This window comes from Agelaius tricolor, unplaced genomic scaffold, assembly GCF_023055355.1.
Source record: "Agelaius tricolor isolate 1412-34295 unplaced genomic scaffold, bAgeTri1.0.p SCAF_15, whole genome shotgun sequence".
In the NCBI taxonomy this organism is placed as follows: Eukaryota; Metazoa; Chordata; class Aves; order Passeriformes; family Icteridae; genus Agelaius; species Agelaius tricolor.
In genome coordinates, this window is record NW_027269275.1 from 14,142,252 (window position 1) to 14,156,417 (window position 14,166).

General features: G+C 43.8%; 1 protein-coding gene across 1 annotated transcript in view; it reads left to right on the forward strand.

Moving 5' to 3' along the window:
• The window catches only part of SF3B3 (splicing factor 3b subunit 3), a 28,991-nt gene that overhangs the window by 8,124 nt on the left and 6,701 nt on the right, over positions 1 to 14,166 (forward strand). Inside the window, exons 10-20 of the mRNA XM_071440518.1 lie at positions 219 to 314; positions 835 to 907; positions 6,325 to 6,476; positions 6,870 to 7,025; positions 7,176 to 7,331; positions 8,023 to 8,166; positions 9,017 to 9,139; positions 10,473 to 10,627; positions 11,735 to 11,909; positions 12,536 to 12,741; positions 13,634 to 13,790. Of these exons, the coding sequence (XP_071296619.1) occupies positions 219 to 314; positions 835 to 907; positions 6,325 to 6,476; positions 6,870 to 7,025; positions 7,176 to 7,331; positions 8,023 to 8,166; positions 9,017 to 9,139; positions 10,473 to 10,627; positions 11,735 to 11,909; positions 12,536 to 12,741; positions 13,634 to 13,790 (1,593 nt within the window). The remainder of the gene's footprint in view (positions 1 to 218; positions 315 to 834; positions 908 to 6,324; positions 6,477 to 6,869; positions 7,026 to 7,175; positions 7,332 to 8,022; positions 8,167 to 9,016; positions 9,140 to 10,472; positions 10,628 to 11,734; positions 11,910 to 12,535; positions 12,742 to 13,633; positions 13,791 to 14,166) is intronic.

The following is a 14,166-nucleotide window of genomic DNA, read 5'->3' on the forward strand; positions in this document are numbered from 1 at the left end:
GCCAGTGATTCTGTGATGCTTCTCTGTTGACCATCAGACCAGCTGTTTGCAAAGAGTTTCAGTAAAAATTAACATTCAGGGAGCAGCTGGAACACCCCATGGCATCTCCAGAGCTTTTGGTGTTTAAAAAAACATTCTTGAAGCAGCATATATATATATATGTATAGTTTTATTTTCTCATTCCATGAATGTTGTTTTGACACTTTTTCTCCACACAGATAGCAGATTTGGCCAATGAAGACACACCCCAGTTGTATGTGGCTTGTGGTCGGGGGCCCAGGTCATCCCTGAGGGTTTTAAGACATGGGCTTGAGGTAAGACATCCAGCACTTAAGAAAAATCTGAGAGATGAGGGCAGTGTGAGGAAATCCTTGAAACAAAGTTGCTGAAATGAGAGGATTCTTCTTTTGCTCTAATCTGGAGAGCTACTTTCTCTTGCTTCTTGAGGAATAGAAGGGTTGTGTTGTTTATTCTTACAGTCTCAAAAGCTTTTTGTTTATTTGACTTCAACAAAACCTGCATTTTGTTTCTTCTAATACTTGAGTGTATTGAGCTGGAACATTCCTGGTGCCTGCCAGCTGCTGCTGCTCTCTGCTGGGGGTGGATGACCTTGTTTTGAAGCTGATCATCCACAGCAATAATGTTACCATATCATTGCTGACCATATTTTGCCCTGTGGCAGATCTGGCACAGGCTGAGAGCATCAGAATTGGGAATTGTTAGTTTTTCTGCCCAGTTGTGGGAAAGCTTAAAAACTGCTCGTGGTTTGATTGCTTACCCTAGTAAAGTCTAAACATCTGTTTGCAAAAGAACCTTCTTCCTGTTTACTCTTAGGTATCTGAAATGGCTGTGTCAGAGCTGCCTGGTAACCCCAATGCTGTATGGACTGTGAGGAGACATGTTGAAGGTATGCAGTATTTTCCTGAAGCGCAGGAAGGTCATGATGATTTTGTGTGTGTTCTGTTTGTTGTTGTTTTCTGGTTTTCTGTCCAAGGAGAGAGGAATGGTGCTGCGTGATGCTTGTGTGCCATCGTCAGAAGTTGTGGTTTGAGTCAGCAGCCACCTGCTTATCTTAAAAAGCCACCCACCCTCTGGTCCCCTTGTATTGTCACACTTCCTTTTGACAAAGAAGCAGCTGCCTGCAGCTGCATCCATCACCCACTATGCTGTGTCAGCTGTACATTTGCAGCCTGAAGCTGCTGAACTTCTCATGTGTTCCCGCTTCCCATAAGTTTTTGCCCATAAGTTCTTGCTCAAACATCAGCAGGCAACAGCTATTCTTGTTGTTGGACTGTACTCACTATTCTTCATGTGTGTGTTGACAACTGCAGTAATCAGCTCTTTGTGAGAGAGTGGGATACAAATTATGGAACAAAGATGATAAATCGGCAACAGTGTTTGCATTTTATTACTTCCTTCTGTGCATATCAGTGAAATAAACACTCTGGACTAGGACATACTCTCTATTCAAATGCCAACAGCGTGTAAAAAGTTTGTGATTCCAGACAGATTAAGATTTCAGGTTGGCAGAATATACTGGATTGGGGGTTTGGTTGGTCGTTGGGGTTTTCTTAAATTTCATGATCTGAAATAATAGCCTTGCTATTACTAATGTACAAGAGGAAATGTAGTACCTTCTGCCTTTCTCTTTGTGATGAGAGCAGAATTGCACAGAAACACCTAAAAAGCTTGTAGAGAATCCGTTCTGGGTGCTGGCAGTGTCAGGAATTATTTCCCAAGCAGTGCTTTGTATAACTCTCACAAAGGCTTCCCTAGGTTTATACAGGTGATCTAGAAAGGCCAGATTGCTGCAATAGAGGCTTTAGCCTGCTATGGTGACATGATACCTTGCATTTAAGCAGGGTAGTGTGTCCTCCAGGGAACCAGTAACCCTGTGAGAATTTCAAATCCTGCAGTGGGATTTACCTTGCCTTGTGAGACCTGCCATGAATTCCTGTGCTCATGTCCTGAGATTCATGTACTCTCTAAGCAACAAGGGAGGATCTTTGAGCACAAAGTGCCTTCATGTCCTCGAGAAGTAAAAGGGTCAAAAGGAAAGTATTTCCAGAGTTCATATAAACAAAATACACAGTTTTCTGAAAAGAGGCATTCCAGTTTGTTAGAAACCTTTTCTTCAGCATTTTGGAAAAGAAAGTGGTATGGTTTTTCTTTCTCCCTCTGAGGACTGGAGGTTTCTGACATCACCTTACAGTTTTAAAATCTTTTCTCTTGGGGTTCCAGGAGAAGACTTTGACTTTTCAGGAGGTGAACGACCACTGATGATCTGCAGGAAGCAGGACCAGTCTCATTGCCTTGTCTTCTTTCCACCTTCCAAATTTTCCAGGTTTCAGCATGATCATCTCCATGATTCAGAAAGGCTGGAATCTATAGTTGTTAAGCTTTGCTACTCACTGAGTACAGTTTATAGTTCTGTGAAACTGATTCCCAAGTTCCAACTCTAGGAATTCAGAAATTATTTTAGTGGGTTTTAATCAGAGTGCAGAACATTTTCAAACATGTATGTAATCTTTAAAGTGCCCTTGAGGGGACACTTGGCAGCGTGGGGTTGCCCAGCTCTGCCTCAATGTTGCAGTGTGTGCTGCAAGGCCTCTGTAAGAAACACCCAGGTCTGCAGTCTTCAAAGCAAATACTAACCTTGGCTGGTACGTGGTGATACTCACTACCAATACCAAGCCTTTTTTTTTCTTCCACAGGTGGCTGGTGGTGGAGGTGCTGATCCCCACAGGTGTGTACCTACTGCTAGGGGCTACTGTACAGTACCACAGGTTAACCACAGAGAATCCCAACAGCCTGGGGCTTCATTTATGCTAAGCACTTCACTAAACAAATTGTAGAAACTGGTGTGTAGTTGAAGATGGTTGCCTTTGAAGTTGAGTAGCTGAGGAGTAGAAAGCAGATCCCAGTCCATCTTGCAGTCCTTGGGAAGCAAAACAATCAGCTGTGTCTCTCTGGAACAGTCAGTTCTTGCTAAAATTGGATGTGTGTGTTTTAGGGGTATTTTCAGCTCTCTTGTAGATGAAGATTAGGCTTCCAGCTGCTTTGTACAGACCTCCAAGAGAAAAAGATCAAGTGTGCTTGGAGCAGTTATATGTATTGCTGGCATGGGAATGCCCTGTGGTTATGGGATTCATCTGCCTGTGAGACAGAAGTGGGTAGGATTTGCACCAAACTATTCCAGTTGGATGATCAGTGGGTGTAGGTGTGTGCTGTGCTGTGCTGACAGATGGGAGCTGGGAGCCAGCATTCCCTACCTGGCACTCTTGCTGCAGGAGCAGCGTGCAGTGAGTCAGCGCTGCGGAGTCTCCACGCCGTAGTAAACAGAAGCCCAGGAAAATGTGCTGTCATCCCCTCAGTCTGTTAACTGGGAGTGATCCTGAGCTCTGACACTGCTCACCACTTTGCTCCCTGCACTCTTTGAGCTTGTGGTGACTGCAGTTGTATCAGATGCTGCATAGTGTGAGAAAACTGTCAGGACTGGACTGGCATAAAAGAATGGAATTCTCATGGACTAACTCAGACTGAATCCATGATAAATAATAAAAAACACAGTAGTGTAGAGTTCATGGACTGAAATGTCATGTTTTCATAACTGTTTGTGATGTTTGCATGAAGCTGCAGAAAACTTGTAATGCATGTGTAGAACAGGTCCAGCTGTGGCTCTTCAGAGTCATTAAAATGTCTCTGTTACTCACTGAAAGGAGCTGACTGGTGCAATTAGTACAGTAATAAGCATCTCTGAAGTCTTGTGTCTGCATACAAAATGATGTCTATCTGTTTAAAACTCTGGGGAGCCTGATGTTTTGCTTGGGATTGTGCAGAGCTAAGTAGACATCTTTTCATATTAAAATCTGTAGATCTTTTCTTTTTCTGAGAACACTTCTCAGTGTGCCCTAGGGATTTAGTCCCCTTAATTTCAACTAGACTGCTATATTTTCTAAACCAAAAATGTATTGTTTGAACCTAGATGAATGTGTCTTATTCACTGACTTAATTCTGGTAAATCAAACCTTTTATTTCAAAAGCTCCAGCAGAGAGTCATTAAGCAAAACAGACTTCAAGCAAAAATGCACTTGTCACTATTATTGACATAGACTTAAAGGCATGCTCTAATATAAATGTAAGCCAATGGAAGGAAAGAGCTGAAAAGTATTAAGAGGTAGAAATGAATTTTTGTTTAGATAGGACTAAGGGAATCTGTTTTGTTTTCAGATGGGAGTTCTTTGTCCTATGCCAAATCACATGCTTAAACCTCCAGCTGGGACACAGTGGTTTATCATGAGAATTGACAGCCTCCAGGGAGGAAGGCAGCAGCTCTGAAGTAATTTGGAAAGCAACAGTGGTCTTTGAAATGGAATTCTTAGAACATCCTGTCTATGGGATATTTATGAATCAAATGCTTAGCCTGTGAACTGCTAGAAGCTCCATGATCGAGGAATTGTTGTAGACTTCTGGTGTTGAAAAATCTGTGCAAACTTGTAGGAGAAGCTGCTGTGTAGGAAATAAGCGGTGTGCAAGTGTGTCTTGCTGAGCTCTTATCGTCTGCTGTTAATGTTGGGGGAATTCTCCTGTTTAGCCAAGCATTCAAGTCACTGGTGTTACTGATGGAGTTCTCTCTGCAGATTGAGTTCTTGCTTTCTCATTTCCCCAAATGGACCAGTTCCTGTTTGTAGGATTTTGGAGCTGTTGGAGGTTATAGGCTGTCAGTAGTTAATAGAGTAGTAACAGAGTTTATGCCACAGACTTCTGTTGAAATTGCTTTAGTTACACAGAACTCTTCAGTTTGATCAGAGCTGTGGTCTGTGTACCAGATGTTGCAGAGAAGAATGATGGGGGTTTTTTTTAATTTTTCACTTGCATATTTTCAACTGTATGTAAGAACTTTTTGTTATAAACGTGACACAGCAGGTTTGGCAATGCTTCCATCTAAACAGGGTGGATAAGAAAAGGATTATTAGTTCTTGAAGCATTTGTTTTGGTTAACCCAGCTCAGGTTCTTTAAGCTGCTGCATCGTATTTTGTGGCATCCCATTTCAATCCCAGTGAGACTCCTTTATTTTCCTTTTTTGTTTAAGTTATTAACCACTTCTCCATGTCTCCTATACTTGAAAATTAGGAGAGTGTCCTTTCAAGGGCAGAAACTGACAGCTCTTATGCCTTCACCTCCACTAGGTATGCTGTGGTGCCCAAGTCTGAGCTTTGGGTTGAGTAGGGTTAAAATGAGGAATTTTCTTTTTAAGAAATAGCGGCTGCACGACAACAGCAGTAGAAGTGGAGTTGCTTCTCTGAGGCAATCTTATTTCTCTTCCAAGGCTCCTGGCTCCATTTCCCAATAGACTTCATTGTTTCTGTTGCTTTTGTTATTCTCTTTTAATGAGATTGTCCTCTTCCCCTCTTAAGACCTATTGCTTTCTACAGAGTGAAAGCAGAGAGCAATAAACTGGGATTTTTGCTTTACCCAGTCCTACTACCCTCATTTCCCACAAAGTTTCCCTATTTCCAAATGAGCTCTTTAGATTATTTTGATTAGCATAGCTCCTCCATGTCCAAGCTACAGGACTCTCCCACGCTGTCCCCTTTGGGAGAAACCAGTACTGGAGATAATAGAGCAAACACTGACCTTTACTTCTATTGGGATAAATGACAGTATTGCAACTATCTTAAAAATGTAATTGTTTCTTATCCCAGGAGTCTCTCACAGTGTGAATGGAAGCCAGTTGAGCTTCTGGAGGACAGTAGAGCAGGTTTAACCCTGAATTCTGCTGCAATGCACCCTAATTGTTCTCTGCAGCCTTTTATTGTGTGGCCGCTAGATAGAGATTGTGGTCCTGTAACCTCCTGTGTGCGACATCTGTGGTGTGGTTTCTGCAGATAGATTCCTTATGTTCAAATTTTTGGAGTACATAATTTAGTTTAACTTTGTTGGGTGTTAAATCTGGATTCAGCTCTTTGGGTGATGGGGGACAACTTTCTTAAAGACTTTGAGAACTTGAGCGTTCTTTGAAAAAAATACACAAGAATCCTGCTTGCCAGAATCCAGAGCATTATGAATTGACTGTGGATGTGGATCTTGGTTTGATCCCTGGCTCGGTGCTGCATTGTTTGGAGTCCGGCAGTGGCTGGCTTTTGGACAGCGTGTCCTAGAGCGAACTTGTGCAATACTGTCAGCAGCTGTAATTACCACAGGAATTCTGCTGAGGAGTAACTGCTAGACATTTGTCGGGCTGCTGATTGTGTTGGGAAGCCTTGCATTTAATTAATCAGCACTCTTTTTTTTTTTTTTTTTTTCCCGTTTCCCTTGACCAGATGAATTTGATGCCTACATTATCGTGTCCTTCGTAAATGCCACACTGGTGCTGTCCATCGGAGAGACTGTAGAGGAAGTGACTGACTCTGGATTCCTGGGCACTACACCAACCTTGTCCTGCTCTCTTCTTGGTGATGATGCTTTGGTACAGGTAATGGAGAGCTGCTTCTTACATGTCTACTGTCTGCCACTCTCGGCTTACTGCACGGATGTGATTTCTGCGGTAGTGCAACACATGTCTAAAGCTGTGGATTGGCAGAGAATGATGCTGATTCAGCCTTTCCCTTTTTATATCTTGCTAAGTGAAACTGGACAAGTTCAAAATGGTCCTAATCTCCTTCAGTAGTTCCTTGCTATGGTTGAAAGATGCAGTTCTCCCAGCTGGCAAGAATCATCCTGCTGGTTCTGCCTGGTGCATAGTTCAGATCACTCGCTGCCAGGAGTGGTTCTTGCCTTTGGGTGCTGCTGAGTCAGAACCACCAGTGAAAGGGGAGTTGTGAAGAGGTGGTAAATACAGAATTGATGTGGGTTTTTTTTCCTTCAGGTTTATCCAGATGGGATCCGGCATATCCGAGCAGATAAGAGAGTAAATGAATGGAAGACACCAGGAAAGAAAACCATTGTAAAATGTGCTGTGAACCAAAGACAAGTAGTGATAGCACTGACTGGAGGAGAACTGGTTTACTTTGAGATGGACCCGGTATGTGTGTTAATATTGTGAATGAGTTTGGAAGAGTGAGGTATGGGTTAGGAAATAGTTTAAAAATTGCGATATTGTTTATATAACAAATCCAAAGCATCATTTTAAAACAAAGTATCTAATAAAAAGTCTTACATTTTTCTCTCTCAGTCAGGACAGCTGAATGAGTACACAGAGAGAAAGGAGATGTCGGCTGACGTCGTTTGCATGAGCCTGGCCAACGTTCCCCCTGGGGAGCAGCGTTCCCGGTTCCTTGCTGTTGGACTGGTGGACAACACTGTCAGAATTATTTCACTTGACCCTTCAGTGAGTAGCTGCTCTGGTTTTACCCTTTCATTGGTTTGAAATGTTCAGAAGGATCCTCCAAAGGTGGACTGTAACCATCCAAACTGTCTTTCCGTATTCAGATGGGTGAGCAGGAATGGACAGCTTGCATGGTTTTTCTCTGCTGGTTGGCAGGAAGCATGGCCCTTGATCCTTCCCTCTAACAGATACTCTGGTTTTATTGAGAATTACTTATGCCTCTGGAGGTTCAGTTGACGGGTCACAAAATAATTTTCTTTCATTGTTTTGTTTTAGGTGGGTTTTTTGTTGGGTTTCCCCCTCTCATCTCCCTCTTTGTACCTGTATTAAAAGACTTATTCTGCAGGCAAGTTGGCAGCAAACCAAACTTACTGTTCATCTGCCTGCAACAGATGAGGTGTTCAAAGCTGGTTGTAGTAACCTAAATTTTCCTTAGGTCACTCCATGCTAAATAGGAGCAAATGGTGCTAGAACAGTTTGGAAGGATCCAGTTTAGGGCCAGGCAGCTACCGCTCCTGCTTGCCAAAATGCATAGAGCCAGCATCTGTTATAACTTTTTTTCTTTTTTTCCGTGAATACTTCTTTCTGGAAGATCTAAAAGGGCATCTTTAAACTCCTTAGGTGGAGCTTGAATCCTGTCTTGCTGTGCCAAGCCTTGCTGATTGGTGTTGTCCCTGTGTCCTGTTTCCCCCAGGATTGCTTACAGCCCCTGAGTATGCAGGCACTGCCTGCACAGCCCGAGTCGCTGTGCATCGTGGAGATGGGTGGCACAGAGAAGCAGGATGAGCTGGGAGAGAGGGGCTCCATTGGCTTTCTGTACCTGAACATTGGACTGCAGGTGAGGGGTTCTTGCCTGATTCTGGCAGGTTTGTCTTGAGGAGCTTTTGCTTGAAAGTGGATTGTTAAAATAGCCCTGTCATCATGCAGTGCAACACAAAGCCTGGCATCCCTCTTTGTTACAATGTGTTTGACAACCCAGACTGGGGAATTCACTGTGTGACTTCATAGAGGTGTGAGTTTCCCCATACATTTTTAGACTAAAGACTAGTCAAAAGACAGTGTATTATACCAGATTTTATGTAGGACAGACTGTGCTTTTTCCATTCAAGAAGGAAGTATATTTAAAGAAATATTTCTGGGTGAAATGTTGAGCAGCTCTTTAAAAACTGCCTGTAGGGCAGAGTGTCAAACAAGTAACTGCCCACAAGCAGAGGCTCTGCTCTAATAACTTTGCTGTTTCACAACTTTTTGTTACATCCAGTACAGATTCTCTGATCTTTGATGAAAAAAAGTTGTTTTGACAACTCAGCATGTGGTAAAAATAATCATCACAGTTTAGGTTCTTCCACATGCCACAAATTTGGTGTCACAATGCAATCTCTTTTTGAGGAGCATGAGTTTTTGGGTAAATCCTTTGTACCAAGAGGGATAGGGATCTGGAATTCACCCTCAGGTTCTTATGGCTTGTGTGATACACTAAAGTCCTCAGTCTGTGTTCTATTTTGGAGGCAGTCCTTTCTGCCCTGTGCTTTGCTATTAAAAGTGTGGCTGTAGGGGAAAATTGTACTAACAGCCGGGAAAACAAACAGCTAATTCTTCAGAAACTGCCTCTCAATTGTTTTGAATGATGCACATAGTAAGTTACTCCTTACCTTCAACCTGGGCCCTGTTGTTTTGCTGCTGCCAAGAACGGTGTGCTGCTGCGGACCGTCCTGGACCCCGTCACTGGCGACCTGTCCGACACCAGGACCCGATACCTCGGCTCCCGGCCCGTCAAACTCTTCCGTGTCCGAATGCAAGGCCAGGAGGCGGTAAGGGAGGAGAGCTCCTGCAGGGGTGCAGATCCATTCCCCAGACACCACATCCCAGATTTTCTTACGGTGGGCAGGGTGGGGAAGCATCTCTGCAGCACAGCAGGACCTTCTGGGTAAGGGTGGGAAGTAGAATGACTTCATTATGGAGCTGCCTGGCCGCAGCTTGTTCTTTCACAAACAGCCTTGTTCTTACTCCCCTTACTGCTGTCTAGTGCTGCCCTGCCTTCTGTGAACTAGGATTCATCTGACCCTTAGGCTGTGTTTACAGTGTGCTTGGAGAGGTCTGAGCAGGTTCTTGGGCTGAGAGAATACATCTTGCCTGCTGGAATGCACAGAGATGCAGAGAGCTCTGTGCAGAAAACTTACCCTTGAATGCTTGATGCAGTGAATGGTTGTGTCCTTGCATGTTGAGAATAGCTCAGCCAAGGGCTGGACAGCTGCCATACATGGTTCAAGGAAAATATCTGCAAGATTTGGCATAGAAGGAAGAATGTGTTTCATCAGAAGTGCCATTTCCAGCCCTTCTGATGTGGCACTGGGGAAATCAGCCACCCCCTGCTTGACTCATTTTTGGATGACACCTTCAGAGTTGAGAAATAATGCTGATCAGCGTAGGGAGCTGGATCTGGGAATTTGAGCTCAGCTGTAGTGTTAAGGTGCACTGGGTGAATTTCTTCAACTTGCTCCTGCCAGCTTGGAGATGAGGAGCTTTGCAGCTCTAGCAGAGAATACCTGTAGAATAACTGAGAATAATCTCTCTCTGCTTTGAGATCAGCTGTTGTCACTCAGGCCGAAACTAAGATTGCACTGAGACTCATTTAGCCAAATGTATAAAGCTGAAAAGTTTGGAAGTCAATCTGCTTCCTTTTTTCTCATAATTTGGTCTAGGCTAGTGATGATTTTTAGTAAATTTCACTACAAGTGCTACAGCACTTGGATTATGACAAAGCAGTAAATATTTATTTTAAAAGACTTGTTCCCATTAGAACAAGCTATTTAAAAAAGGAGAAATTAGAGTATTGTTGGTCTTGGCTTTTATAGGTAGCAGTAGAAGATCTTGGCTTTTACAGTGGTGTCAGTGCACCTCAGTTGGACTATTTGTTGTCTTGACAGTGCTTTAAAGTTCCTTTTCATGCCATATTCGATTTCCAGAAAAAAACTGAAAGTAAGGAGTGTCTCTTCAGGTGTTCTCTGAGCTGGGTGGGGTCCACCCACAAGAATTCAGTTGTTCCAGTGGAAAAGAGTTGGGCACTGTACATGCATTCCTATTGCATAAAGTGAGCTTGCCTCTATTCCCAGACCTAATAAATTTGTTGCCTGTCTTTCCCAGGTGCTGGCCATGTCAAGCCGTTCCTGGCTTAGTTATTCCTATCAATCACGCTTCCACCTGACTCCCCTGTCTTATGAGACACTGGAGTTTGCATCTGGTTTTGCTTCTGAGCAGTGCCCTGAGGGCATTGTGGCCATCTCCACAAACACATTGAGGTAAGCATCAGAGGGGAAACACAAGTGCTTATGGGCTGGGGTGCCAGGCAGGTGAAGCGGTGGTGAATTCCACCTGACATTCAAAAGGAAAGAGGTAAAGTGACTTTACTTCAAAAATATTTTTAATTATGGATAATGATTTGGTTGGAAAAACTTGGATGGGTTTCAGAAAACAGACAATTTAAGGAAAGTTATGCTGTCAAAAATAAGTGGGGTGTCCTTCTCAGATTTGTATTTTCTATCTTTTTAAAATAAGTGTAATTCAAGTTACTCTTCAATTCTCTGATCCTTAGAGAGGGAAGCTTTTAATAAATGTGGATAAATGTGGACCTATTATGTATTAGAGTCTTGTGGTTTGTGATCTGAATTGGCTGCTTTGCAGGAAATGAACCACGTGATTTCAGAAACCAGAGGCATGACAGGGATGTGTTTGTTGCCTTTTTTTAAAGATCAGCTGAGATACTAAAAAGATAAATTAAAATAATGGACCACAAATTCAGATGCTGTGCTGTATGCACTTGAACAGGCACTTTTTTCATATCTGTCCTCATTGAAATATTACAGCATTCATTGCTTTTAAAGGAGCCATTCTTTCTGGAAAGACTTGTGGTTTTTAGACACCAAATGCCAGAAGAACTGGCATTTCAGCTAGCAAGTCACAGGAAGAAAGAGCTGGCATTGCATTTTTCATACTCCTTTTAATTGAAGTGCCTCTGAGGAGCATTTGATTGTATGTCAAAGTCAGTGTCACATTTAGATTCAGATGATGTGTTCCCCAAACGTGCACTTTCCTTCTTCCATGTGCTCTTTGTTCCTCTTGGGATAGACTAGCTTCAGCACCAGTCAGAACACATCCTGGGACAGAAAGAGCCCTCAAAGACCTCGTGCTGCAGCACACACCTGTCTCACACCATGGGCTCTCATTTTAGGATGTTGGTTTTGCTCTGCTCTCTGGAGCTGTTTGCTAGTTGCTGTCTGGCCTGAGAAAGGTGCTACTCCTCTCTAGCACTAGTCAGCTTCACAAAGAAGAAGTTCCATTCCAGTTTCATTCTCTTGGACAGCTGTTTTTAGGTTGTATTCAACACATGTCATGTCTTTATCCCCCAGGATTTTGGCACTGGAGAAGCTGGGAGCAGTCTTCAACCAGGTTGCCTTCCCATTGCAGTACACACCCCGAAAATTTGTCATTCACCCAGAGAGCAACAACCTGATCATCATTGAGACAGACCACAACGCTTACACTGAGGCCACCAAGGCACAGAGGAAGCAGCAAATGGCTGAGGTAATTGGGCTGGGGGGCAGGTGCACCCATCTGTTCCCCAGAGGGGACTTCTGCATCTCCCTCCTCATTAATTCCCAGCTGCCATTACCTGCAAGGCTTTCAGCCTGTGTGAATGCAGGGACTGGATGAGGAGTGGAGATCTGCCTCAAAACACACATTTCAGCAGAATGCACCACTTTCTAGTGTTCCTCCTTTGCACGTTGTTAGAGCAGATTTTAAGAACCACCATTTAAGAACCACCCTAGTGGAGGATGGTCTTGCTTGCATAACACTGTTCTGTGGGGTTTCTGTGGTTGCTTGAGGGTGCTTGCATTTCAGTGGGTTGTTTATTTTCTTCTCAGGATTGTTTCCAGGGTTGTTGATTTGGGGAAACAGCTCCCCAGACCACAGTTAGTGGGGCAGGGCAGAGCTGACACAGCCATGCTCTGAGCTGTAGAGGCTCCCTGGGGAATAAGCTCAGGCTGGGTGGAAGCTTTGGGACTTAATGGGTTTTATGTCTTCACAGGCAGTACCTTTCCCCAGAATACCTGGGCTTAGGCAAAACAGGGAGGTTGTATTCTATGCATCAGCATACTGGGGAAGGAAATCACTGAGCTGTTGTTTTCTCCTGTCCCTTAATGCTGTAGGAAATGGTGGAGGCTGCAGGTGAGGATGAGAGGGAGCTGGCTGCAGAAATGGCTGCAGCCTTTCTGAACGAGAATCTTCCTGAGTCCATCTTTGGTGCTCCCAAGGCAGGGAATGGTCAGTGGGCCTCTGTTATCAGAGTTATGAACCCCATCCAGGGAAATACATTAGATCTGGTTCAGCTGGAGCAGAATGAAGCTGCTTTCAGGTAAGAAGTATTGCCTGTGCACCAAGAGTCCCTGCTTGTGATGAGTCTTAGGTGTTTTTTTCCTTTTGCTTATCAGTTACTGAGTTGAAATCCAGATGGAACATATTATCAAGAGACTGGCTTGAAATTCCAGAAGTGGTTTGTCTTGCCTTTCCTTCCCTTCCAACCCTAATCTTGTCCTCATGTGGCATTAAGAGTTTGTGGTGCTCCAAATGTGGTTGCTGTACCTCAGTGCCTAAAGAACATCACAGGGGTGTAAATGACAGATAAGAGAGCTGGGAACAAGAGAATTTGCTGTTATCTCTCACTTTTCCTTCTTATCCAGATTAACTGAGGATAGATTAAATGGAAAGGGAAGTGTTAGACTGGAGGGGAAAACCAACACAATAACCATGAAGAATAGCAAGTGCCTCAGCAGGTGAAGTAGAGTTAGGTCATGTTAGTCCAAAAGGCTGACCTGCCATTTCCAACCTGCCTGAGCTATTTACTGAGCAGGAAATAACACTGGAAGATGAGGAAAGCTATTTGTATATGTTCCAATGGGAACAGCCTTTGAAAAATAGCTTCTAGTAGAGTTATACACATCACTAGGCAGTGTCCAGCTTGTGAAAATGTAAAGTAACAGTGGACATTGTGAAAATATAAAATGCTTTGGGCATATGTGACAGATAGAACACACATGGAGAGTGTAGTGTGGAAGAATGAACAAATCTGCATTAAACATTTCTGCAAGGAGGAAAAATGACCTCTTGAAAGGCAATGTCAGAGTTGAAGGGTTGGACTCTCAAATCTCTGCTGGGCAGGTGCAGGTTGTGCTGTCAGGGATCCAGTCTGGGTGGGCAGCATCAGTGTGGTGATGGCACTGATGTCCTGGTGTGTCCTGTCCTTTCAGCGTGGCTGTGTGCCGCTTCTCCAACACCGGTGATGAGTGGTACGTGCTGGTGGGAGTCGCCAAGGACCTGATTCTGAACCCACGCTCCGTTGCTGGGGGGTTTGTCTACACATACAAGCTGGTCAACAGTGGTGAGAAGCTGGAGTTTCTGCACAAGGTGAGGGGAGTGATGGGGTCATTTCCAGGCTGAGTGTTGGAGTAGCTCTTACTTGCCTGAGTGCTGCAGTAATACTGCCTTGGAGAAAATTAGCTGCCTCCTACAAAATAATTTGGTACTTCTTCTGCAGAGCTGAGGATTGAACACACATCTTGCAAGAGTCCTAATTTTACTCATCTGATTGGGTAAATTGGAAAGGAGCAGTGTTTTTCTTACCCCTGTTAGGGAGGGAAGGGAAATGGCTCTGTTTGCTTTCTGGAATATGAGCTCAGAGAGCTGCTTAAGCACTTGTTTACAGAGCAAATTCATCCTTGGGTTACTTGAACCTTGATGCTAAGACTGTCAGTCCTTGGCTGACCATGTTCAGCTGTTGTGA